The 27,784-nt window shown below is 44.3% G+C and overlaps 1 protein-coding gene across 1 annotated transcript; it reads left to right on the top strand.

Annotated features, from left to right (window-relative positions):
* Positions 1-565: 565 nt before the first annotated feature.
* On the top strand, positions 566-25,917 carry lg23h6orf89 (linkage group 23 C6orf89 homolog). Its single transcript, XM_061984720.1, has 8 exons — positions 566-718; positions 4,707-4,915; positions 7,605-7,770; positions 15,857-16,005; positions 16,068-16,219; positions 16,283-16,418; positions 16,474-16,597; positions 25,563-25,917. Exons 2-8 carry the CDS (start codon positions 4,727-4,729, stop codon positions 25,643-25,645), a joined length of 999 nt encoding a protein of 332 aa, XP_061840704.1. The 5' UTR covers positions 566-718; positions 4,707-4,726; the 3' UTR covers positions 25,646-25,917.
* Positions 25,918-27,784: the final 1,867 nt, after the last annotated feature.

The following is a 27,784-nucleotide window of genomic DNA, read 5'->3' on the forward strand; positions in this document are numbered from 1 at the left end:
TTCCTGATGTTGAAAGTGCCTTGTGTGAATTATAAATGTATGTTTGTTGTTCAATAATTTTTTTTTTTTAAAGTAGGGAAAAAGTCGGGAAAAATTGTAAATCAAATTATTTTTGGAAAAAGAACCTTAAATAATCGCCCAGACCGACATTTTAGTGACGATTCACAGTTTAAATGTGATCGAATCATGGAATAATTAAATGTCACGTGATCAAAGGTGGCTGGCGTGCTCATTCTCTATAGAAGAAATCACATTCGGTATTTTTGTAAACGACTGGAACATAGAAATGTTTGTCAACTTTATTATGCTCCAGGCAAAATTCTACATAAATGTCGATTTATGAAAGTAAGGCCTACATTTTCTAATTGGCTAATAATGGGTTACAATTATCAATCAAATCTTGGAGAATGATTAAGAGTACAAAAGTCCTTAAATTTATATTCTTGTTAAAAACATTTAAAGTGATTTAGGTAGCCCTTTTTGTCTTTTTTTTATTATTATTTTTTAATATTTTTGTCCTTTTTTTTCCCACGACGACCAGTTGGTGGCGACAGCGAAACCGGAAACCAACAGATGGGGAAGAAGAGCCGGCTTCCGGTACAGCAGTGGTTATGCGTTGTGCTATACTGCATGTCGCGGAATGTCGCGATAAACACATCGATTACATTCATCTTTAAGCGAAGACGCCATCGTCAAGCTCCTTGTTTTTGACTCCGAGGTGAGCTGACCCGTCTTCTGTCTTACCAATAGCGACGTAAATGGCGTTACTAGTAAGTTAGCACGCAACACAGTGGCTTGAGTTAATGTTTACCCGCATTGTAACTGCTCCATATCATTAACATTTCAGAAACGATATTTAATATTTTATACAGTCTAATAAAGCAGTGTTTTTCAACCACTGTGCCGCGGCACACGAGTGTGCCGTGAGATACAGTCTGGTGTGCCGTGGGAGATTATGTAATTTCACCTAATTGGGTTAAAAATATTTTTTGTACACAAGTAATTATTAATCCGTACATAATGTGCCGTTGTTGAGTGTCTGTGCTGTCTAGAGCTCGGCAGCGTAACCGTGTAATACTCTTCCATATCAGTAGGTGGCAGCAGGTAGCTAATTGCTTTGTAGATGTTGGAAACACGTCGTGTCATGATCACAATATGCGGACAACAGCGGAAAGCAGCGTCCAGGTAAAAAGGTATCTGATGCTTAAACCAAAATTAAACAAAAGGCGAGTGCCGCTAAGAAAAGGCATTGAAGCTTGGCTATGCAAAACTAAAACTGAACCGGCTGCAAAGTAAACAAAACACAAAAATGCTGGACGACAGCAAAGACTTACTGTGGAGCAGAGACGGCGTCCACAAAGTACATCCGTCCATGACATGACAATAAACAATGTCCCCACAACCATTACCATTACCATGAATTGATTAACGTGGACCCTGACTTAAACAAGTTGAAAAACTTATTCGGGTGTTACCATTTAGTGGTCAATTGTACGGAATATGTACTGTACTGTGCAATCTACTAATAAAAGTTTCAAACAAAGAAGGATAGCGTCCGCACAACTTGTTTACTAAAACAAAGCAGGTGCGGGGAATAGCGCTCAAAGGAAGACATGAAACTGCAACAGGAAAATACCAACAAAACAGGAAAAAAAACAAAATGGGAGCGCAAGACAAGGACTAAAACACTACACACAGGAAAACAGCAGACAACTCAAAATATGTCACGATGTGATGTGACAGTACACCTACTTTGAGACAAGAGCTATAGTGATGCGTGCTTGGTTATGGTCTAAAGTCATATCCAACAATTGCGAGAACGACTTTTTATTGTCAATATCGGCTGCTGAGTATCGTTTTTTTATTGATTTCTGCTGGTGGTGTGCCTCAGGATTTTTTGAATTAAAAAAATGTGCCTTGGCTCAAAAAAGGTTGAAAAACACTAATAAAGTATGGGTTAGTTTATAGTAGGGTTGGGATATATCGCAGAAAACTGTATCACAACATAAGTTGTTTACGTTGGTCGATATCGATAATTATTGATATTGTCATGGCCAATGGAAAATATGGACCAGGAGAAAAAGATATTACATTTTTATTTCATATGAAACCTTCCTCTGGTTATAATGGGGGGGACGGCGTGGTGGAGTTGGGAAAGTGGCTGTGCCAGCAACCTGAGGGTTCCTGGTTCAATCCCCACCTTCTACCATCCTAGTCACGTCCGTTGTGTCCTTGAGCAAGACACTTCACCCTTGCTCCTGATGGGTCCTGGTTAGCGCCTTGCATGGCAGCTCCCGCCATGTGTGTGTGAATGTGTGTGTGAATGGGTGAATGTGGAAATAGTGTCAAAGCGCTTTGAGTTCCTTAAAAAGGTAGAAAAGCGCTATACAAGTATAACCCACAAGTATAACCCATAATCCCCTCAGCTATTAAGGCGGACAGAAATGTCAACACAAGCGTTGAAAACACTCAGTCAAAACAAACACTTAATAACCTCTTTAAGTTAAAACGCAAAAAATAAGGAATATGTAAGAAATGCCTAATAAAATGTAACAAAGTAGTGTGAAAATGTAAACATAAAGAAACCTAAGTGCTGTTTTCTGCAGGTTTACTGCCAGGAAGTTAGTTACGTGGTCTGTGTAACATTTAATTTTGGTCTGTTATTCTTATTTAAGTACAGAAATGAATTTATGTCATGCAGCAATAATTATTTTAATATATTTTGGATATTATTATTTCAAAGTAGGGCTGGGCGATATGGACGAAAAAGTTGAGTTGAGTTTGAGTTTATTTGGAACATGCAAGCATACAACATGATGCATCACAATTTCCAGTTTCTCTTTTCAGCATGTTCGAAAAGGAGTAGGAAGATGCAGAGCTTATTTAATCCTACCCCTTTTCTTTTACATAACAGTTGCTAAAACTTTTGTTCACATCCTGTTCTCAATTTATCCACAATATACTCAATAAGTAATCACAATAACAATAAATAAATAATACTCTGTGAAGTAAGTTACATTTCATATGGTGAGATGAATAAGATTATTTTGAAAATGAATAAATGGATGAAATAAATTCAGAATGTTTATCATGGTTCTTCTTCTTTGTACTTTGTAAACACTTTAAGTTTGGAGAGTTTCTTGAAGTGGATCATATTAGTACATTGTTTGATTGCTTTGCTTAATCCATTCCATAATTTAATTCCACATACTGATATACTAAAGGTCTTAAGTGTTGTACGTGCATACACATGTTTTAAATAATGATATTAATATTTCATAATTTAAATAATAATACCAGTACATCTCAATATATTTTTACTTAAACTCGATATTCGATATATTTTTTGGTGAAAGTATACATATATTTGGACGGCGTTGCGCAGTTGGGAAGAGTGGCCGTGCCAGCAACCTGAGGGTTCCTGGTTCAATCCCCACCTTCTACCAACCTCGTCATGTCACCCTTGCTCCTGATGGGTCGTGGTTAGGGCCATGCATGGCAGCCCCCGCCATCAGTGTGTGAATGTGTGTGTGAATGGGTGAATGTGGAAATAGTGTCAAAGCCCTTTGAGTACCTTGAAGGTAGAAAAGCGCTATACAAGTATAACCCATTTATATAAAGATATTAATCTTTTAGCGATATTCAGTGAAATTGAAGTGAATGACAACTGTACTGTAAACAGTTAATGACACTTTTATTAACCGAGCTAGTCAAGATGGGTATTAACAGCTCAGGAAATAAACTGTTTTAAGTAGCACAGAATTACATAACGTAAATAAAATAGAAAAATATTATTTCTCCGTAAAATAAATGACATAGCTGTGCAAATAATACAAAATGTGTCAAACTCGGATGCAAAAATACATTTGCAGCATGTACTTTGGGATTTCCCTTCCTGGTTCGATGAGCCGCCCTTTCTTGCCTCTGATTGGCCTGTACCTAACCAATTTTGACTCATCATAGTAAAGGAAGGAGGAAGGGGAGGGGTTTAGTAACCCATAGAGGCGGGGCGGGGAGAACAAGGAACACAACAAATAAGCGCCGTTTGGTAATTTTAACGTGAAATAAATTATATCGATATTACGATATTTTCTTAATTCATATCTTGTTTAAAAATATATTGATACATCTTACCAACTCGATATATCGCCCAGCCCTATTTCAAAGAAGCACATTTGGTGTGTTTTGTTATTCATTTTATTTACACAGTCCTTTAGTTCCTACCTGTTGTTTCCGTACATTCGAATAGGGAACGGGACGAGGGTTGAAGAGAAAAGATCAGCGTGGTGAAGGACTACGATCTGATTGAGAGAAGAAGAAAAAACAAAAGACTGCCGTACTGTCGATGTGACTATTTCTTGGCTCTCTGCAGCGCTCATTTTTAGTTACTTTTCTCACTCCATGTAGAGAATCACCAGCGAGATGGCGCAACCAAACATGACGGTTGATACTCTTATGCGATTGGCTGCTTAGCGTGTTTCTTCCGACCAAAATAAATAAATATATATATATATATATATACAGTATATATACTGTATATAAATATAATATCGGTTGAACGTTTTAACGAATGCATTTTCTATATTGATATCGATTATGTGTCTTAACGCAATATATATTGATGCACAATCAAAACATTGCATGTTAATCAGTGGCGACTTCCCAGAGTAGTTGGTCATGTGACCTTATCTGTTTTGACGCTGGAGCCGTCGCCATCGCTGCTGTCATGGGGACGACGATGAGCGAGCCTTGCATCTACGACAAGCTGTCAGAGAGCATCGACATCCTCCGCCAGTCAGGCTACCGCTACGGGATGTCAGAGCGGGAGATCGAGCGCTTCATCAAGCGGATGCTGGAAAGCAACGAGCCCAGGAGAGAGCCGCCTCAGTTCCCCATCCTCAGGGCCACCATCAAGGTTAGGACGGGATGGCCTAAACCAGGGGTGTCCAAAGTGTGGCCCGCGGGCCAAGTTTTAGAAATACTGTTACAAAAAAAACATAAAAAGTGGATTAAAAGAGCAAACAGGTGTAATCATTATTTAAATATTCAAGGCTCTAATTACTTCACATTAAATATTCCACTTTTACGTGGAAAATACAGCATATTTTGTGTTTTGCCATATAAATATAACAAGGTTTTATTTGACAAAAAAGGGCATTAAAACTTAAAGCTGAAGTTGATTAAGAGATTTAAGTGTTGAAAGTCAAATATTATACAAAACCCAAAACCAGTAAAGTTGTCACGTTGTGTAAATGGTAAATAAAAACAGAATACAATGATTTGCAAATCCTTTTCAACTTATATTCAATTGAATAGACTGCAAAGACAAGATATTTAATGTTCACACTGGAAAACTTTGTTATTTTTTGCAAATATTAGCTCATTTGGAATTTGATGCCTGCCACATGTTTAAAAAAAGAATGAGAAAGTTGAGGAATGCTCATCAAACACTTATTTGGAACATCCCACAGGTGAACAGGCTAATTGGGAACTAATTTGTCGAACAGTTTAAGAACAACATTTCTCAACGAGCTATTGCAAAGAATTTAGGGATTTCACCATCTATGGTCCGTGATAATCAAAAGGAGAATCTGGAGAAATCACTGCACGTAAGCGATGATATTACGGACCTTCGATCCCTCAGGCGGTACTGCATCAAAAAGCGACATCGGTTTGTAAAGGATATCACCACACGGGCTCAGGAACACTTCAGAAAAACACTGTCAGTAACTACAGTTCGTTGTTACATCTGTAAGTGCAAGTTAAAACTCTACTATGCAAAGTGAAAGCCATTTGTCAACAACACCCAGAAACACTGCCGGCTTCGCTGGGCCCGAGCTCATCTAAGATGGACTGATGCAAAGTAGAAAAGTGGTCTGACGAGTCCATTTCAAATTGTTTTTGGAAACTGTGGACGTCGTGTTCTCCGGAACAAAGAGCAAAAGAACCATCCAGATTGTTCTAGGCGCAAAGTTCAAAAGCCAGCAACTGTGATGGTATGGGGGTGTATTAGTGCCCAAGGCATGGGTAACCTACACATCTGTGAAGGCACCATTAATGTCGAAAGGTACATACAGGTTTTGGAGCGACATATGTTGCCATCCAAGCAACGTTATCATGGACGCCCCTGCTTATTTCAGCAAGACAATGCCAAGCCACGTGTTACAACAGCGTGGCTTCGTAGTAAAAGAGTGCGGGTACTAGACTGGCCTGCCTGTAGTGCAGACCTGTCTCCCATTGAAAATGTGTGGCGCAATATGAAGCCTAAAATACCACGGGGGCGGTATAGCTCAGTTGGTAGAGTGGCCGTGCCAGCAACTTGACGGTTCCAGGTTCGATTCCCGCTTCTGCAATCCGAGTCACTGCCGTTGTGTCCTTGGGCAAGACACTTTACCCACCTGCTCCCAGTGCCACCCACACTGGTTTAAAACATTTTTTTACTTAGATATTGGGTTTCATGCCTTGTAAAGCGCTTTGAGTCACTAGAGAAAAGCGCTATATAAATATAATTCACTTCACTTTACTTCACAACGGAGACTCCGGACTGTTGAACAACTCAAGCTGTACATCAAGCAAGAATGGGAAAGAATTCCACTTCAAAAATGTGTCTCCTCAGTTCCCAAACGTTTACTGAGTGTTGTTAAAAGGAAAGGCCATGTAACACAGTGGTAAAAATGCCTCTGGGACAACTTTTCTGGAATTTGTTGCTGCCATTAAATTCTAAGTTAATGATTATTTGCACAAAAAAAAAAAGTTTCTCAGTGTGAACATTAAATATCTTATCTTTGCAGTCTATTCAATTGAATAGAAGTTGAAAAAAGGATTTGCAAATCATTGTATTCTGTTTTTATTTACCATTTACACAACGTGACAACTTCACTGCTTTTGGGTTTAGCATATATACATGAAATATTCCACTTTTACGGTGAAAATACTGCATATATTGCGTGTTGCCGTATAAGTATAACAAGGTTTTATTTGACATAAAGGACATAACATAAAAACTTACAGCTGAAGTTAATTAGGAGATTTAAGTGTTGAAAGTCAAATAATATTGATATATGAGCTATTTTAACACTTGTATATGAGTTGTGCCTTTAGGATACCAGAGACCTTTTAGTCTGAACAGTCGTTGCTCCAAAACAATCATAAACCAAAAGCAATGTTGTTCTGAATTACTTACCTATTTACTTATCAAATATTGAACTTTCAACATTTTTGGGGGGAAAAGATTGCATATTTTGTGTTTTTTCCATAAAAGGTATAAAACATAAAAAATAATCTGTCAACGGATCCATGTAAAGTTAATAGATATTTAAGCGTCGAAAGTAAATAAATATATGACTTGATTTTAACACTTTAATGACTGAGACCCTTTTGGGACCCCAGGACCTTTAACAGTCACCAAAATTGAGGATACTCCTAATGGTTCCAATAAATATATTGCTTGTGAAAATGAAAAATTTGGTGTAAACCCAGGAAATCTCTTTAGGTCAAATAGAATCTATTACTGGATGTATGGCTTTATATCACATATTCTTCTGGTACTATTTTCTTATGTGACACTATCCTGACTCTCGGTGTGTGTATGTATGTGTGTGTAGTTTACGTTGGCAGTGGGCTTCTTGCTTGTCGTGGTCTTGGCATTCTCGTACCCTCAGAGCTCCCCACAGTTGGGTCTGGTCCATTTGGGGTCCTACAACTGGTCGTCGCCCCTCAGCCACGTGCGCCTGCTGTCCTTGCCCATCGCCAAGAAATACAACCTGCAAGGTAGGACTGACCCCGCTCCCTCTGTAAATGCTCACACCTGTCTGAATGTAGGTATTCCAATCAGACCCAGAGAAACTCAACTTTGCTCTGTGAAGAAGGGCAGCAAGTGTTGTGGCATGCAGATAGCGCCATCCAGCTTTACCTCTACTGCAAACAGCTGAACACTGAAGTAAACATTCACAAGGAGAGGAACTAAGCGCTTACCACTCTTCATTTTGTTGTCCATTCACTTGTGACCAACACATATTTTAGTCTCATTTTGGTCTTTGAGATTGGATTTTGTTTTAGTCAGCGAAATAACATTTTAGTCAGCTAAAAGACTAGATGTGACCAATCTAAGTCTAAGACTACATGTGACCAATCTAAGTCAAAGACTAGATGTGACCAATTTAAGTAAAAGACTAGATGTGACCAGTCTAAGACTAGATGTGACCAGTCTAAGACTAGATGTGACCAGTCTAAGACTAGATGTGACCAGTCTAGGTCTAAGACTATATGTGACCAGTCTATGTCTAAGACTAGATGTGACCAGTCTATGTCTAAGACTAGATGTGACCAATCTAAGTCTAAGACTAGATGTAACCAGTCTAAGTCAAAGCATAGATGTGACCAGTCTAAGTCAAAGACTAGATGTGACCAGTCTAGGTCTAAGACTAGATGTGACCAATCTAAGTCTAAGACTAGATGTGACCAGTCTAAGTCAAAGATTAGATGTGACCAGTCTAAGTCTAAGACTCGATGTGACCAGTCTAAGACTAGATGTGACCAATGTTCCCTCTAATTTTTCATGTGTGTGAGCAAACGCACAAACACCCTGAGCATTCAGTGGAATACAGACGTGCACACTGGTCATACCAGCAGCACATTTGTCTCAAACCTGACATAACAATTTAAATGTCTTATTATTATAATCAAGTGACTAGTCCATTTCAAGAGATTATTTTCTAATATATGTGATTTGGCCCACTTAGATATTGTTTTTTTTTAATCAGTTATGCACTATAGTATTTTATGCCTGGGTGGGGGTCCTGCTTTGGAAAGATTGTGTACCCCTTACAGAGATCACATTTAGTTCCCCTTAAAACATTCACATGTTGCTTGAGATGAAGTGTTTATTAACTTTCTGTCCGTAAAATAAATATTTTTATTAGCAATTATGTAGTCCTGTAACATCATTTCATGATTAATGTCCCAAAAATAACATTCTTAACAAATGACAGTAGAATAAGCACACTGATTGAGGAGTCATAGTAAAACGACCTGAAATTTACACTTTACGTGTAGTGTTGGAGTTGTCCAACTTTTTGTGTGGCCATAAACGCACCAGTGGCTAATTGCCATAGCGTATGTGTTGGTGCAGGTGAGAGAGAGAGCAAGCGGCTGCTGTTGATATAACAGATGACAAAGAGTTGCTTTTGGCTTGGTTTGTACGTAGACAACGACCAGTTTTTCTAGATGAAAGTATTTTACACATTGTTTTGGTGTGGTTATGGCCGACAAACAATTTCGCTAAATAAAGGGACCGATGGAATTCCTGTCCTCCTTTAAGTGTCTACACAGACATTACAATAATTTAAGTGTTGTCAAACATTGTTTTATCTGTTGTGGCCGCCTTTCGTCACCTGTTACTCACAGTTGCATTGCAAAATCATACAAAACAAACGATGTGTTTATTTTGTTTAGAGTGGGATTTGATTTTTTGCGCGGCATAGATTTGCTGTGCGCAGAGGACGCGTGAGCAGTGCGCAATTGCGCAGGTGCGCACCTTAGAGGGAACGTTGGATGTGACCAATCTAATTCCAAGACTAGATGTGACCAATCTAATTCTAAGACTAGATGTGACCAATCTAAGACTAGATGTGACCAATCTAAGTCTAAGACTAGATGTGACCAATCTAATTCTAAGACTAGATGTGACCAATCTAAGTCTAAGACTAGATAGATATGACCAATCTAATTCTAAGACTAGATGTGACCACTCTAAGTCTAGATGTGACCAATCTAATTCTAAGACTAGAGGTGACCAGTCTAAGTCTAAGTCTAGATGTGACCAGTCTAAGTCTACGACTAGATGTGACCAATCTAAGACTAGATGTGACCAATCTTAGACTAGATGTGACTAATCTAAGTCTACGACTAGATGTGACCAATCTACGTCTAAGACTAGATGTGACTAATCTAAGACTAGATGTGACCAATCTTAGACTAGATGTGACTAATCTAAGTCTAAGACTAGATGAGACCAAGTATATTTACTGGACTAAAGCAAAGTATGGAAGAGAAGGTCATGTTAAAGTTGATTTAAAAGCACTTTTATTGAGACTCCCTACAAAGCATGTGTTCCTAGAAGATCTAATGGTCAGGAATTATGTAGTTCAGGGGTGTCCAAAGTGCGGCCCGAGGGCCACTTGCAGGTCATAGCTCATTTTTAATGGCCCGCAGCACAATCGTTAGCATGATAACTTATTTTGTATTGCAAATTTTGCAGATATACACCTCTGTCAAATATTTTGTCACTTGATGAATGTTAACCTTAGTGTTCTAGCTTTTTCAGCTAACTTTATAGGCATACACCAGGGTCATATTTTTGTACTTGACCTATGTTAACGTTACCATGCTAGCATTTTTAACAATTTTTCAGGTATACATCGCAGAATAATATATTTTGGTACTTGAAGCATGCTACAGTTAGTATTGTAACATGCTAACATTAGCAAGCTTTTTTTTTTTTTTTAGCTAATTGAAGAGGTATACGCCACAGTGTCATACATTATATTTTGGTATTACACTAATGCTAACAGTAAGCATGTTATTGTTCGAAAGTTAGCATAGTAGTGTTAGCAGGCTAGCTTTTTTTAGCTCATATTGTTTTGTTACCCTGCGCTATCTGGCCAGCATGCTAACTGTTAGGGGGCCCGTTGCTATGGGCTATTCGATCCCTGTACAATCAGGAGGAGTCTGGTTCGCATGGACGGCAGTAAGTCAAGACATGTTCACAGTGGACCTTGGACTCCCGTCAGGGCTGCCCTTTCTCACCGGTCCTGCAATCAGAGCAGGAGTCTGGTTCGCATGGACGGCAGTAAGTAAAGACATGTTCACAGTGGACCTTGGACTCCGTCAGGGCTGCCCTTTTTCACCGGTCCTGTTCATAATTGTTATGGACAGTCAGGGTGTGGAGGGGTTCCAGTTTGGTGGCCAGATGATGTGGCTTCGTCAGACTGGGACCTTCAGCGTTCACTGAGTGTGAAGCTGCTGGGACCTTCAAATGTGAGGCCATGGTTTTCAGTGGGAAACTACACTCTCCAAGATGGGAGTGAAGTTCTGCCTCGAGTGGAGGAGTTCAAGTATGTTCACGAGTGAGGGAAGAATGGAACGCGAGATTGACAGACGGATGGGTGCCACTAGATGCAGCCGCTGTACAGTTCAGTGAAGCGTCGGGGTCACCAGTGTTGTGCTCGTAGCGTGAAAGCAAGACAACTTGAAGTATAGTTGACACACAAAAACGTGTGCGTCGTTTATTCTTTCAAGCACAAGCAAGAATGAATGATATCACACCAAAAACTCAAATATCGCGGGAACAACAAACCCCCACCTTTGTGAGAATCTACTGACGGCCACTTAAAGGGGCCGCGCCGAATTACTCGCTCTTAACTGCACACAAAGAACAACATTATCATATGCACAATAGAACAGTACAGTGAATGATGATGATGACAAACTCAAATAACAGGTGTGGTGAATTATTTCCTTAAATCAACCGCTACACACGTCCCCCCCAGAATTCGCCACCACCAAGAAAACAAACCGTCAATGGACAGGGGCACGGATACGCCGACCAGACCGGGTGTGCCGGACCGGTACCAACGCCGGGGAGTCAGCAGGGGGGACCGGAAGGGCACCTGCACTGTCCAAGGTCCCGGGGGCCTGCGTAGAAGGATGCATAACATTATCATGGGGCCTAGGTAGAGCGGGCGGACGACCCCGGTGCGGGGGTACGGCCGTGGTAACTGGCTGACTAAGATCCAAGTGGGCCGCTTTCAGCCGGTCCACCGTGATCTTTTCAGACCGACCCCCGATGTCCAACAGAAAATGCTTGTCACCGCTCTATAGGACGCGAAATGGCCCATCGTAAGGAGGCTGAAGGGGGCCTCGGTGGGCGTCGTGTCGGACAAAAACAAACGCTGCTCCCTTTAAGGAAGCGGGAACATGAGGCGGCGTAAGGCCGTGTTGAGAAGTGGGGATGGGGGCAAAACTCTTGGCGGCATCGAGGAGAGCAGCTCGCTGCTTACCGGCGGACCAAGGTGTCGTCGTGCTAGGAATAAAGTCGCCTGGCACTCGCAGGGGCTGGCCATACACCAACTCTGCCGAGGAAGATTGCAAGTCTTCCTTGGGGGCAGTCCGAAGCCCCAGCATCACCCAAGGGAGCTTGTCTACCCAAGCGCTGTCCTTCAGGGACGCCCTAAGTGCTGCCTTCATGGACCTGTGAAATCGCTCACACATACCATTGGCCTGCGGGTGATACGCCGTCGTGTGGTGGAGTTTCACACCCAAGCTCTCGGCCACAGCGGCCCAGAGCTCAGAAGTGAACTGAGAGCCCCGGTCGGATGATAGGTCGGTGATGATGGGGTACCGAAACGGGCAACCCATGTACCAATGAACGCGCGCGCCACCTCCATGGAGGTGGCGGACGTCAGAGGTACTGCCTCCGGCCAGCGGGTGGTCCTGTCGACCATCGTGAGGAGGTATGTGCAGCCGCGTGAGGATGGGAGAGGTCCGACCAGGTCCACATTGACATGGTCAAAACGGCGCTCCGGAACCGTAAACGGTGCCAGTGGGGCCCGCGTGTGGCTGTGCACTTTTGAGCGCTGGCATACCACACATGTGGAAGCCCAGTCCCTAACGTCTTTTTTCAGTCCACGCCAGACAAATTTTGCAGCAACCAGCCGCTGGGAAGGTTTCCTCCCAGGGTGGTAAAGGCCGTGGATGGAGTCGAACACGCGCCGCCTCCAAATGGCGGGCACAAGGGGCCGTGGCCGACCGGTAGCGACGTCACAAAGGAGTGTAACCCCGGTGTCCTCAAATGGGACCTCAGACAACCGAAGCCCTGTGGCTGCAGCCTTCAGAGCTTGAATGTCTGGGTCGTCGGCCTGGTCAACTGCCATTTGTGCAAAAATCGAGTCCCACATGGACAGCGCTCGCGACGGCTCGGGAAAGGCAATCAACAATGACATTGCTCTTACCAGCAAGGTGCTGGATGTCCGTCGTGAACTCTGAGACGTAGGAGAGGTGCCTCTGTTGCCGAGCTGACCACGGTTCAGCCGTCTTGGCCATCGCGAAAGTGAGGGGTTTGTGGTCCACAAAAGCTGTGAAAGGCCGGCCTTCAAGCAACGAACGGAAATGGCGTATGGCCAGATAGAGGCCAAGGAGCTCACGGTCAAATGTGCTATATATCCGCTCGCAGGGACGCAACTGCCTGCTAAAGAAAGCCAAAGGCTGCCAAGTGCCACCCGCCCACTGCTCATGCACTGCACCTACAGCATAGTCTGACGCGTCCGTGGTGATTGCAATAGGAGCATCAGGTAATGGGTGTGCCAGCAGGGTAGCGTTAGCGAGAGCAGACTTGACCCCCAAAAAAACAGTGTGCCGCGCGTCAGACCAGTCCACCATGTGCTTGGGAGCAGCTCCTTTAAGAGCATCATACAGCGGCCGCATGAGGTCAGCTGCTCGGGGAATGAAACGATGGTAAAAATTTACCATGCCAAGGAACTCCTGAAGAGCCTTAACCGTGAGTGGGCGGGGGAAGTTTGCGATGGCAGCAACCTTCGCTGGGAGGGGAACTGCCCCGCACTCAGTGACACGATGTCCGAGGAAGTCGATTACAGACAACCCGAACTGGCACTTAGCTGGGTTAACAATGAGCCCGTGTTGGCTAAGGCGCTGAAAAAGGGACCTGAGGTGGGTCACATGCTCGGCCTGAGAGGTGCTTGCGACCAGGATATCATCCAAATAGACAAATAGAAACGGCAAGTCACGTAAAACAGAGTCCATTAACCGCTGGAAAGTCTGTGCGGCGCTCTTAAGGCCAAAAGGCATACGTAAAAATTCAAACAGTCCAAATGGGGTGATGACCGCTGTCTTCGGGATATCAGAGGGGTGGACCGGCACCTGATGATAGCCCCGGACGAGATCTACCTTAGAAAACACAGATTTTCCAGCGAGGTTGGCGGAAAAATCTTGTATGTGGGGGACCGGATAACAGTCCGGGGTAGTTGCCTCGTTGAGTCTGCGGTAATCACCGCATGGCCGCCAACCACCCCCGGGCTTCTCCACCATGTGGAGGGGCGACGACCACGGGCTGTCTGAGCGGCGAATGATCCGGAGGCGTTCCATGGTCTCGAATTCAGCTCTAGCGATGGAGAGCTTGGCAGGGTCCAAGCGCCGGGCTCGTGCGTGCACAAGGGGGCCCGCGGTGGCAATGTGGTGTTCCACACCATGCTTGGCGGTAGATGATGAGAACGTGGGCTGCGCCAGGGTGGGGAACTCAGCGAGGAGGCGCAGAAAAACGTCTGCGATGGGTAGCATGCTGGAAAGCCTGATGGAGTCCGTCGCGCTGAGACTGCACTTGTACGAGCAGAACGTAATCGCATCCACCAAACGCCTGTTTTTAACATCCACAAGTAGGCCGAAAGCACAGAGAAAATCTGCACCGATGAGCGGCACCGTCACTTTAGCAGTCACAAAGTCCCAACTGAAACGCTGTCCACCAAAACACAGTTCCACGTACCGTATTCCGTAAGTGCGGATAGGGCTGCCATTGGCCGCTTCCATGGGGGGGCCATGCTACTCAGACAGCATGTCCAACCTTGATGCTGGCAGGACGCTCCTCTGCGCGCCGGTGTCGCACAGGAACCGTCGCCCAGAGAGGGAGTCCTGGATGAAGAGCAGCCTGCCTGCACTGCCGACGCTCATGGCCACTGCTGAACGCCGGCCCCGGCGTTTCCCGGCGGCGGTCCACGAAAACTTTGCGTGGAAAAAACATAGTCCAGAATCCGGTTGCCGCCTGGGGGGCGCAGCAGCAGCAGCGAGAGTGGAAGAATCAGCCATGGGTCTCAGCCGGAAGGAAAGCAGCCACAAAGCTAGGTTGGGAAGCTAAAAAGAACTTATCAGCTTCAGCAGCTAGTTCGCGGCAGTCCAAAATGGCGGTGTTGGCTAAAGCAGCCCGCACCTGAGAAGGCAGGAGTCTCAGGAAAAACTGCACGAAGAGGAATCCTGGTCTGTGCTCACCTAAGAGACCCAGCATTTTGTCCATTAGTTCAGAGGGCTTGTAATCGCCAAGCCCCTGCAACGAAAAAAGGCGGCTAGCTCGCTCCGCGTCAGAAAGTTGAAATGTCTGTAAGAGGTGAGCCTTCAACGTGAGGTACTTGTTCCTCTCCGGTGGGTGCGTGAGGATGCCAACCACTCTGTCCGCCGTCGCGCTCCCAAGGGAGGACACGACATAATAAAACTTAGTGTCGTCCTCGGTGATACCACGCAGGGCGAACTGTGCCTCGGCCTGGGCAAACCATGTGGTTGCGGAAGTTTCCCAGAACTCGGGCAGCTTAAGAGAAACCGCATTCGCCGTCATAGTCGCTAATATTCACCGAATCCGTTCAGTGAAGCGTCGGGGTCACCAGTGTTGTGCTCGTAGCGTGAAAGCAAGACAACTTGAAGTATAGTTGACACACAAAAACGTGTGCGTCGTTTATTCTTTCAAGCACAAGCAAGAATGAATGATATCACACCAAAAACTCAAATATCGCGGGAACAACAAACCCCCACCTTTGTGAGAATCTACTGACGGCCACTTAAAGGGGCCGCGCCGAATTACTCGCTCTTAACTGCACACAAAGAACAACATTGTCATATGCACAATAGAACAGTACAGTGAATGATGATGATGACAAACTCAAATAACAGGTGTGGTGAATTATGTCCTTAAATCAACCGCTACAGGTGAAACATTCCCTGTAGCTTTGAAACATACGTGAAGAAAGTGCTAGACTCGAACTTACCCAACGTGTTCCTACCAAGTTGTCTTTTGGTGCAGGCTTCCATGAATGGTGGAGTGCAGGTTCTCTCAGACAGAACTTGGTCAACTGTTCTGGCTGCGCAGTCATCTCCTCAGTGCTGGAAGTCCCAGAGAGCCTGAGTGGGACCGTGACCATGCGCCGGGGTCCACAACTTGTCCTGTTAAAGGTCAGATGTTCATCAGTACAGCTTCTAACCCTTCCTATTCACACATGGTGACCATCCTGCAGGGCGGCCAGTCCCTCAGCATCACGCGGCCTCAGCTGGAGGAGCTCTACTTGGCCTATTCGGGTTCCGTGTCTGTTCTGCTCGAAGACGATGACGGCGTGCAGAACCTGAGTGCTGGCCTCCCGCAAGGACCCGCCAACTTCACCTTGCTTTGGTACATTGACCCTCTGTGAACACCTCCCAATGATCAAAAATCCTCACTCACGCCTCGCTGCAGGAGGTTCCGCTCGGCCGCCAGAGAGAAGGTGCTGAGGTGGCTCTTTCCCAAGGCGCAGCTCTGCCCTCTGCTGGACAGTGGTGGGAGCGTCTTGCAGCGCTGCCTGGTCACTCACAGCAGCAAGTCCCAGAGCAGGGTGAGTGAGACCGTGGACAACGGGTGATTGCATGCAGTCACGTGTGTTTCTGTAGGGCGTGGCCGTCTTGGGCTGGCTGGTGGTGGGGGAGGGGCTGCCCACGGTGCGAGTTGTTCCTGTTCAACGCTGCCAGAAACACTGCAGCTCCTTCAACCTGTGGCTCAACCCCGGAGACATGGGTAAGTTCCTGTCTCCTCTGTCCGGATATGATATATGTACACCTCAAAGTCAATCAATCGAAGTTTATTTATATTGCCCTTAATCACAAGTTTCTCAAAGGGCTGCACAAGCCACAACGACATCCTTGGCTCAGATCCCACATCAACCCAATGGGAACAACGAGAAACCTTAGAGGTTAAAGTTGTTCGTGAGATTATCAAAGGAGCCCACATAATTTGGGAATGGCGCCATTACCGAAGGCAGTAGGCCAGCAAGAGTCATAGTTGTGACAACATTAATGTTGCGGCTGCTAAAGCAGTGGTTATTAGTAGCTTGTTGACAATGAGTCAGAACTTAGAATTTTATAAGGTAATGATCGGACATTACTTTAGTGTACGGGAGTATCATAACTTTGGAGGTGGTGACAAGGACTAGATCTATCATATTACCGTTGCGTGGGTTAATTTATTATTTGTGTAAGACCACAGCTATCAATTATAGTCTGTAGCGCCACGTACGGAGGGGTCTGATGGGGTATTCATATGGATGATAAAATCCACCATTTTAATTATATTATCTGCGTGCGTCACTAGATCAGCGACAAACTGAAAATTCACTGATAAAGTCCGAATGGGGTCCAGGGGGGCGGTAGATAACAGCCAGGTAGAAAGGTAGCGGTGTGACAGACCTCATAGTAAGCACCTCAAATGATTTACCGTATTTTCCGCACTATAAGGCACACCGGATTATTAGCCGCACCTTCTATGAATTACATATTTCATAATTTTGTCCACCAATAAGCCGCCCCGGACTATAAGCCGCGCCTACGCTGCGCTAAAGTGAATGTCAAAAAAACGCTGCGCTAAAGTGAATGTCAAAAAAACAGTCAGATAGTTCAGTCAAACTTTAATAATATATTGAAAACCAGCGTTCTAACAACTCTGTCCCAAAATGTACGCAAATGTGCAATCACAAACATAGTAAAATTCAAAATGGTGTAGAGCAATAGTAACATAATGTTGCTCGAACGTTAATGTCACAACACACAAAATAAACATAGCGCTCACCTTCTGAAGTTATTCTTCATTCGTAAATCCTTCGAATTCTTCGTCTTCGGTGTCCGAATTGAAAAGTTGCGCAAGCGTGGTATCCAAAATGGCCGGTTCCGTCTCGTCGAAGTCATCGGGAGTCAGTGTCGCTGTTGTTCTGTGAATCCTGCCTTCCGGAAAGCTCGGACCACAGTTGTGACCGAAATATCTGCCCAGGCATTTACGATCCACTGGCAAATGTTGGCGTATGTCGTCCGGCGCTGTCTGCCCGTCTTAGTGAAGGTGTGTTCGCCTTCGGAGCTGTGTGAAAAAAGCCACCCGGCCTCTTCGCGTAAACTTCCCTTAACCACTCGCTCATCTTTTCTTCATCCATCCATCCCTTCGAGTTAGCTTTTATGATGACGCCGGCTGGAAAGGTCTCTTTTGGCAAGGTCTTCCTTTTGAATATCACCATGGGTGGAAGTTAGCATGGCAAGCTAGAACCACAGTGAAGGATGACTTCTCATTCCCTGTGGTGCGAATATTCACCGTACGTGCTCCCGTTCCACAGTGCGGTTCACAGGAATATCAGTTGCTGTGAAATACGGTAGTAATCCGTGTGCGGATGGAGAGATTGCGTCTTTTTATGAACCGGATCGCTTAGTAGGAGCCATTTTGTGGTCTTTACAGATGTAAACAGGAAATGAAACGTACGGTGATATCCGCGCGTTTTTTCTTCTTCTTCCGGGGGCGGGTAGAAGAAGAAGCGCTTCCTGTTCTATGGGGGCGGGTGCTTTCCTTGGCGGTTGCTTGCGTAGAAGAAGAAGCGCTTCCTGTTCTACCGGGAAAAAAGATGGCGGCTGTTTACCGAAGTTGCGAGATCGAAACTTTATGAAAATGAATCGTAATAACGCGCACCGGGTTATAAGGCGCACTGTCAGCTTTTGAGAACATTTGTGGTTTTTAGGTGCGCCTTATAGTGCGGAAAATACGGTATATTTATTACTTAGGTTAGGGGTAAGGTTAAGGCTTTCATTGTATATTAGTGCGACCCCTCCACCCCTTTTAAGGGGAGGTGCAAAATGTGCACCCGTATAGTTCGGAGGAGATGCCTAGTTAAGCGGGAAAAATTCATCAGGTTTTAGCCAGGTTTCACTGAGACCATTGACGTTAAGATTGTTGTCTCTAATGACCTCATTAACTAATAACATTTTGGGAGACAATGATCTGATGTGTCCACGGAGGGTGTGTTCCAACTATCGTGGGATCACACTCCTCAGCCTTCCCGGTAAGATCTATTCAGGTGTACTGGAGAGGAGGTTATGGCGGATAGTAGAACCTCGGATCCAGGAGGAACAGTGTGGTTTTTGTCCTGGTCGTGGAACTGTGGACCAGCTTTATACTCTCGGCAGGGTCCTTGAGGGTGCATGGGAGTTTGCCCAACCAGTCTACATGTGCTTTGTGGACTTGGAGAAGGCATTCGGCCGTGTCCCTCAGGAAGTCCTGTGGGGAGTGCTCAGAGTATGGGGTATCGGACTGTCTAATTGTGGCGGTCCGCTCCCTGTATGATCAGTGTCAGAGCTTGGTCCGTATTGCCGGCAGTAAAAGTAGGACCCGTTTCCAGTGAGGGTTGGACTCCGCCAAGGCTGCCCTTTGTCACCGATTCTGTTCATAACTTTTATGGACAGAATTTTTAGGCGCAGTCAGGGTGTTGAGGGGATCCGGTTTGGTGGCTGCAAGATTAGGTCTCTGCTTTTTGCAGATGATGTGGTCCTGATGGCTTCAACTGGCCAGGATCTTCAGCTCTCACTGGATCGGTTCGCAGCCGAGTGTGAAGCTACTGGGATGAGAATCAGCACCTCCAATTCCGAGTCCATGGTCCTTGCCAGGGAAAGGGTGGAGTGCCATCTCCAAGTTGGGGAGGAGGTCTTGCCCCAAGTGGAGGAGTTCAAGTACCTAGGAGTCTTGTTCATGAGTGGGAGAAGAGTGGATCGTGAGATCGACAGGCGGATCGGTGCGGCGTCTTCAGTAATGCGGACGCTGTATCGATCCGTTGGGGTGAAGAAGGAGCTGAGCCGGAAGGCAAAGCTCTCAATTTACCGGTCGATCTACGTTCCCATCCTCACCTATGGTCATGAGCTTTGGGTTATGACGAAAGGACAAGATCACGGGTACAAGCGGCCGAAATGAGTTTCCTCCGCCGGGTGACGGGCTCTCCCTTAGAGATAGGGTGAGAAGCTCTGTCATCCGGTAGGAACTCAGAGTAAAGCCGTTGCTCCTCCACATCGAGAGGAGCCAGATGAGGTGGTTTGGGCATCTTGTCAGGATGCCACCCGAACGCCTCCCTAGGGAGGTGTTTAGGGCACGTCCGACCGGTAGGAGGCCACGGGGAAGACCCAGGACACGTTGGGAAGACTATGTCTCCCGGCTGGCCTGGGAACGCTTCGGGATCCCCCGGGAGGAGCTGGACGAAGTGGCTGGGTAGAGGGAAGTCTGGGCTTCTCTGCTTAGGCTGTTGCCCCCGCGACCCGACCTCAGATAAGCGGAAGAAAATGGATGGATGGATGATCTGATTTTTAAAAACGTCCATATTGGGAGTGGACTGTTTTGAGGACTCTTTGTTAATGTTATCAGTAATAGTGATATTAATAACCAGTGACATCGCTGCCACCACAGTCCTCAGACTATAGACTCTGATTACATTGAACACATTGTTTATTAAAAAATAACCAAATAATATCTTATAATAAATAAAAATATTATAGAAATAAAGAAGCCTACAATTTTTGGTTGTTTTCCGCTCCATTTGCAGAATGGCGATATATGATATATATCTCGATATTTTTTCCGTAAAGTATAAACAAAACACAAAACAGTCCTAGTTACCTGAGATACTAAGTATGTCATTATTAGTAAGTCAATATTTTGACTTAATTTGATGTTAGTTTGTCTAAATTGTCAGACAATCGCTTCTCTGATGTCTCCATCATGTCCAGAAGTCTCTTCTTTATCTGGACCTCTTCTTCTACTGCATTCAGCAACTTTGTCTCCATTGGAAGTTTTTGTTTTAGTCCAGACCTGGGCATTCTGCGGGCCACATACGGCCCTTTGTACGTCCCTGTCCGACCTGCGTGAGGCCAATCATAAATTACAAAATACATTTTAAAAAGTATCTATGTCGAGTGTGCAATACAACGGTGCTGCTTTTGTTTTGAAAAGCGTTATTTGTATTACTTCCGTGTGGACGTATGCGCGTGTGTGATTGTGAGTGAATGTGAACAGCGGCAATCACAATTTACAAAGTAAAGTTTAAAAAACATCTATGTCGTGCGTGCAATACAACTGTGCTGCTTTTATTTTGAAAAGTGTTATTTATGGGCGTATGTCTGTCCGGGTTTAACCTGTGAGTGAAAATGCACAGCGACAAGTGATGAGATGCTAAAAAGAGAAAAGTTGATGACGAATGGCGTGTTTCCAACAAGACATGGACTGCCAAGTATTTCTTTACATAAATTAAAGGTAAAGCCGTGTGCTTAATTTGTGGTACACAGCTTGCTGTGTTCAAAGAATATAATTTGAATCGCCAGTACACGACGAAGCACGAGGAAAAATACCGGAATCTGTCTGATGAAGTGCGCGCAAGGGAGGCTGATGCGTTGATGGTAAAATTGCAAATTCAACAAGGACTTTTTGCCAAATGTCACACCCCCAGAGATGCAGCTGTCAGGACAAGTTTCGTCATTTCTCACAAAATCGCCAGAAAAAGTAAGGCGTTTTCTGATGGAGAGTTTATTAAGGAGTGCTTATTGGACTCTGTTGCGCTGTATGCCCGGAGACTTTGACTGTTTTTCGCTGGCTTTGGATGAGAGCTGCGATGTACGTGACACCGCCCAGCTGCTCATCTTCTTACGTGGGATAACTGCCGACTTTCAAATCACGGAGGAGCTGGCAGCCATGCAGTCAATTAAAGAGACAACCACAGGTAATGACTTGTTCACATAGGTAAATGTGTGTTTGGACATGTTAGGACTGAAATGGGACAAGCTGGCAGGTGTGACAATCCAATCCAATCCACTTTATTTATATAGCACATTTAAACAACAAAATGTTTCCAAAGTGCTGCACAACAATATTAAAAACAATATTCAAATATTATCCTTAGCTCCACCAATGACTGAATAAAAACAAAAAAGAATTACATATAAAACCAATATAAAAAACAATGTAAAATAAATATGATTAAAAACGATTTTTAACAACAGATTGTTGTCCAACTCTGACGGGGAAAAATGTTGGATAATGCAGGATAAAGTCACATAAATTAACTCTGTGCACAAATGGACATTTTTGCATCAGGAAGTGTTGTGTAAGACAGTGTTAAAAATAAAACAATCAAAAGCAATCTGCTTTTGTATAAAGTTAAGTTAAGTTAAATGAAATTGTTATTATTATTAATTATTATTATTATTTTTATTATTTATCTTACGGTATATCAAAAATAATATTGAGCAAAATTTAATTGAAATTTTGTCGATGTGGCCCTCCAGCAGTGCTCGGGTTGTTTATGCTGCCCCCGGTAAAAAATAATTGCCCACCCTTGTTTTAGTCTGTCGTGCTTGTGGCTGTTGAAATTTGCCTAGTGAAAAATAAAAACATTTTTATAAGGATTTGTACAAAATTACATTCAATAATCATGAATACTTTATTTGGGATACAGCCACTTTAGCACAGGTGTAAGATAGTGATATGTTATTTACAACATGTCAAATGGCCCTCAACATCGTCGGGAAACAATGTGTGTCAATAAAGCACTTTGAGGTATTTTAATTTTGACAGAAAAAAAAAACCCATTTAATGCAACTGCAGTTTTACTTAACTCAATATTATTTATTAAATGAAACTACTCAAGGCATTTTTAATACAACCCTATTTAAATACATCTAAAACAGCTGAACTTTAATATATGCTTGCCATCTTGACTTCTGATTCCAAAGCAAGTATTTTTGTCACACTGTTGTCAAACAATGATCATATTCAAACAAATGGGCAAAATATGATTCCACATTGTTGAAAGTGGTCATCTGAGAGCATTTCTAATTGCAGTGCAGTTCATATAAAAATGTTTTGATGCCCCAGATATACAACATCTATCTGCCTTTTAACAATATTACTTCCTAGCAATGAAGTTAGCGTCCACATACCTGAAGTATCTTTCACCACAGAAGATTGTGGATTGCTCCCATTGGAATCTTGCTGCTCTTGTACCGTATTTTTCGGAGTATAAGTCGCTCCGGAGTATACGTCGCACCCGCCGAAAATGCATAATAAAGAAGGAAAAAAACATATACGTCGCACTGGAGTATAAGTCGCATTTTTGGGGGAAATTTATTTGATAAAACCCAACACCAGGAATAGACATTTGAAAGGCAATTTAAAATAAATAAAGAATAGTGAACAACAGGCTGATTAAGTGTACGTTATATGAGGCATAAATAACCAACTGAGAACGTGCCTGGTATGTTAATGTAACATTATGGTAAGAGTCATTCAAATAACTATAACATATAGAACATGCTATACGTTTACCAAACAATCTGTCACTCCTAATCGCTAAATCCCATGAAATCTTCTTCCTCGTTGTCGCTCCTGGTATACGCCGCTAGCGTCCATTCTTTCTGCTGCACGATCGCCGTTTTCTGCTGCATATTTCACTACGTCCAGCTTGTAATCTGCAGTATGTGATTTCCTTTTCGGTGCCATTTTAGTTCAGTCCTTCTCAGTTTTTATAAGTTACCGCCAATGTTCAAATGATCCATTTTAATAGCTACGGATGTAGCAGCAGTTAGCATCCCATGACCCACAATGCACTTCTGCCATGACCCGCCCCCACCGAATTCTTACTGGTTGACGTGTGAGTGACAATTGCTGACGTGTGTATGACGATGGCTGCCATTTGTTTCGTCGCTCACGCGAATGAGATAAATAATATTATTTGATATTTTACGGTAATGTGTTAATAATTTCACACATAAGTCGCTGCGGAGTATACGTCGCACCCCTGGCCAAACTATGAAAAAAACTGCGACTTATAATCCGAAAAATACGGTACATCATTGGGCATATCTTTGTCTGTGACCAGGCTGTCAAGGGTGAATGGAGAATCTGAAGTCCTGTGAGAGTTTGTGTCAATATCTGATGTTTCTATTCCAAATTGAATGGATGTAGTTGATGGAGAACCGCCTCAGATCTGCTGGCATAGTTGGAAGTACAGCAAAACAACTCTTGCGTAACCACTTCTTCCATCTGCGTCGACTGCTTGTCTGTACTTTCCACGAATCACTTTCAGTTTAGTGTTGATAGTTGTTTTTGTGATGTCCTGTTTCCGGTAAGGAAATTCCTCAGATGTCCCTCCAAGTCCGTACCGTTCCAAAAAAGGGTAAGAATGTCACCATACTTGGACTGGCAAGTTTCCCAGTCAACACTTTGTTGAGTTTTGTTAACTTTAAACTCCTAAATGATGCTTAAAAGTAGCTCTACTTCTCTGTCAGTCCACATACCGTATTTTCCGCACTATAAGGCGCACCGGATTATTAGCCGCACCTTCAATGAATTACATATTTCATAACTTTGTCCACCAATAAGCCGCCCCGGACTATAAGCCGCGCCTACGCTGCGCTAAAGGGAATGTCAAAAAAACAGTCAGATAGGTCAGTCAAACTTTAATAATATATTAAAAACCAGCGTTCTAACAACTCTGTTCACTCCCAAAATGTACGCAAATGTGCAATCACATAGTAAAATTCAAAATAGTGCAGAGCAATAGCAACATAATGTTGCTTGAACGTTAATGTCACAACACACAAAATAAACATAGCGCTCACTTTCTGAAGTTATTCTTCATTCGTAAATCCTTCGTCTTCGGTGTCCGAAGTGAAAAGTTGGGCAAATTTACGATCCACTGGCAGATGTTGGCGTCGTCTGGCGCTGCCTCCTCGTCTTAGTGAAGGTGTGTTCGCCTTCTGTCTTCCATTGTTCCCACGCAGTTAGCAGTCTAGCTTCGAATGCCCTGTTGACACCAATATCTAGCGGCTGGAGGTCTTTTGTCAATCCACCCGGAATGACGGCGAGTATTGAATTAAGCGCGTAAGCGTGTCTCTCAATGTGCTGTTATGAGCTAGCAAATATAACAACTACACTACCCAGCATGCAACGATAGTTACGAGCATGCGCGGTAGCCCTGAGAAGCGTTGTTGTATGCTGGGAGTTCGAATGTGGTTATGAGCACGCTGTGAGAAAACGTTGAGAACTCAGTTAACACGCCTCGTCTGCATTATTTATAATTAGACAGACAACACACTTAATAGGAGCCATTTTGGGGTCTTTACATAAACACACAAATGGAAATGAAACGTCACATATCCCAGCATGCACCGCGCGCTTCTTCTACGGGGAAAAAAGATGGCGGCTGTTTACCGTAGTTGCGAGACCTAAACTTTATGAAAATGAATCTTAATATTTATCCATATATGAAGCGCACCGGGTTATAAGGCGCACTGTCAGCTTTTGAGAAAGTTTGTGGTTTTTAGGTGCGCCTTATAGTGCGGAAAATACGGTATATAAGTCTTTCTTGCCGTGACCCGCCACTTTTGCTATATGCCAACTCCGGAAATGACGTTTTGGATGTTTCTGATTGGCTAAAATGGTCTTAAGTCCTAGGCTACAGCGCCCCCAGTATTTTGGCATGCGTATGACACTCAGTGTATGCGTTTGCTTGGGGACAGAGATAGTTTTTTAAATGCGCACGTGTGGCTGGAGATCTTGTTAAGACGTTAGTTTAGGCGGCCGCCTTAGCAACAAAGCGCTGCGGGAAACCCTGAATAACGTTACCTTTATTTTGTGTACCGTAGTACACCTTAAATAATTTCGACCATACACCTCTGACCTTTGACCTGCGCAGTGTACGCCGACCCTCGCTACTGGCAGATGGAGCTCTTCCCCGGACGAGGCCAGAACATTTTGTGTGACGGCTCCACCTTTTAACGCTCAAGGGGACTTCCTGCTGGAGCCTGGCGGCGCTTTTCTGGGAGGCTCCGCCCACTGATGCCTTACAAGGAGGACGTGACTTTGGTCTTGTTTGAACAAGCTCAATGTGCCATAGTGGACATGAAGACTTTCACCTGTTGCACAAAATACAAAGCTGCTTCTCGTAAATTATTGATATTGTTGAATGTACGTACGTTCCAAGCTGCTCTTGGTGGTCGTCAGTGGAGACGACCAATGGGACCAAAAATATTAAATGAATAAATCACAAATATGCATCTGCCTTTTTTAAAAAGCCTTTGTGTTTTATTGTCCGCACAGTTGAATACTGCATGATTAATCCACATCAAAGTTTTAATTAGAACGATAAATAACTGAGGTTTTTTTTCTCCGTCGTCATCGGCATTTTAGTGAAAGACACATTTAAAAAGGTTCAATATGTCTTCTTATTCATATACCTTTTCAAATGTTCTTGTGATCAGACCATATTTTCGGTATATTAGATGGAATTTTTACCAGACATGTTTAAACTGTCATCTGCAGTCTTCTTCAGAAGCAACAAACAAATTCAAACGATGGATTAAGGAGGCGATTGAACTAAGGAAGCGGCCCAAGGAAACCATCAATCGTTCATGCTCTCGCATACCTGGGACTCATTAGCTGCATTGCTAGCCATCGAGACATTTTTTACATGTTACAAAGTAAAAAAAAAACTAGGGATGTCCGATAATGGCTTTTTGCCGATATTCCGATATTGTCCAACTCTTTAATTACCGATACCGATATCAACCCATACCGATATATGCAGTCGTGGAATTAACACATTATTATGCCTAATTTGGACAATCAGGTATGGTGAAGATAAGGTACTTTTTAAACATTTTTATAAAATAAGATAAATAAATTAAAAACATTTTCTTGAATAAAAAAGAAAGTAAAACAATATAAAAACAGTTACATAGAAACTAGTAATTAATGAGTAATAAATGAATAAATGAGTAAAATTAACTGTTAAAGGTTAGTCTCCTCTCTGAGCTGCCACCTTACCGTGGTAGAGGAGTTTGCGTGTCCCAATGATCCTAGGAGCTATGTTGTCCGGGGGTTTTTATGCCCCCTGGTAGGGTCTCCCAAGGCAAACTGGTCCTAGGTGAGGGATCAGACAAAGAGCAGCTCGAAGACCTCGATGAAGAACACAAACCAAGGACCCAGATTTCCCTCGCCCGGACGCGGGTCACCGGGGCCCCCCTCTGGAGCCAGGCCCGGAGGTGGGGCACGATGGCGAGCGCCTGGTGGCCGGGCCTGTCCCCATGGGGCCCGGCCGGGCACAGCCCGAAGAGGCAACGTGGGTCCCCCCTCCAATGGGCTCACCACCCATAGCAGGGGCCATAGAGGTCGGGTGCAGTGTGAGCTGGGCGGCAGCCGAGGGCAGGGCACTTGGCGGTCCGATCCTCGGCTACATAAGCTGGCTCTTGGGACGTGGAACGTCACTTCGCTGGGGGGGAAGGAGCCTGAGCTAGTGCGTGAGGTGGAGAAGTTCCGGCTAGATATAGTCGGACTCACTTCGACGCACAGCAAGGGCTCTGGAACCACTTCTCTTGAGAGGGGCTGGACTCTCTTCCACTCTGGCGTTGCCGGCAGTGAGAGGCGACGGGCTGGGGTGGCAATTCTTGTTGCCCCTCGGCTCAAAGCCTGCACGTTGGAGTTCAACCCGGTGGACGAGAGGGTAGCTTCCCTCCGCCTTCGGGTGGGGGGACGGGTCCTGACTGTTGTTTGCGTTTACGCGCCAAACAGCAGCTCAGAGTACCCACCCTTTTTGGATTCACTCGAGGGAGTACTGGAGAGTGCTCCCCCGGGTGATTCCCTCGTTCTACTGGGGGACTTCAACGCTCATGTTGGCAGCGACAGTGAAACCTGGAGAGGTGTGATTGGGAAGAATGGCCGCCCGGATCTGAACCCGAGTGGTGTTCTGTTATTGGACTTTTGTGCTCGTCACAGATTGTCGATAACAAACACCATGTTCAAGCATAAGGGTGTCCATATGTGCACTTGGCACCAGGACACCCTAGGCCGCAGTTCCATGATCGACTTTGTAGTTGTGTCATCGGATTTGCGGCCTCATGTTTTGGACACTCGGGTGAA

The sequence above is a fragment of the Nerophis lumbriciformis genome, linkage group LG23 (assembly GCF_033978685.3).
Source record: "Nerophis lumbriciformis linkage group LG23, RoL_Nlum_v2.1, whole genome shotgun sequence".
Classification (NCBI taxonomy): Eukaryota; Metazoa; Chordata; class Actinopteri; order Syngnathiformes; family Syngnathidae; genus Nerophis; species Nerophis lumbriciformis.

Excerpts from the sequence above, each read along its gene's own strand:
- lg23h6orf89 (XM_061984720.1), top strand. The coding sequence starts at position 4,727 with ATGGGGACGACGATGAGCGAGCCTTGCATCTACGACAAGCTGTCAGAG. Across the intron at positions 16,006-16,067 it reads CACAACTTGTCCTGTTAAAG|GGCGGCCAGTCCCTCAGCAT; the intron begins GTCAGATGTTCA and ends ACCATCCTGCAG. Across the intron at positions 16,598-25,562 it reads GCTCAACCCCGGAGACATGG|TGTACGCCGACCCTCGCTAC; the intron begins GTAAGTTCCTGT and ends TGACCTGCGCAG.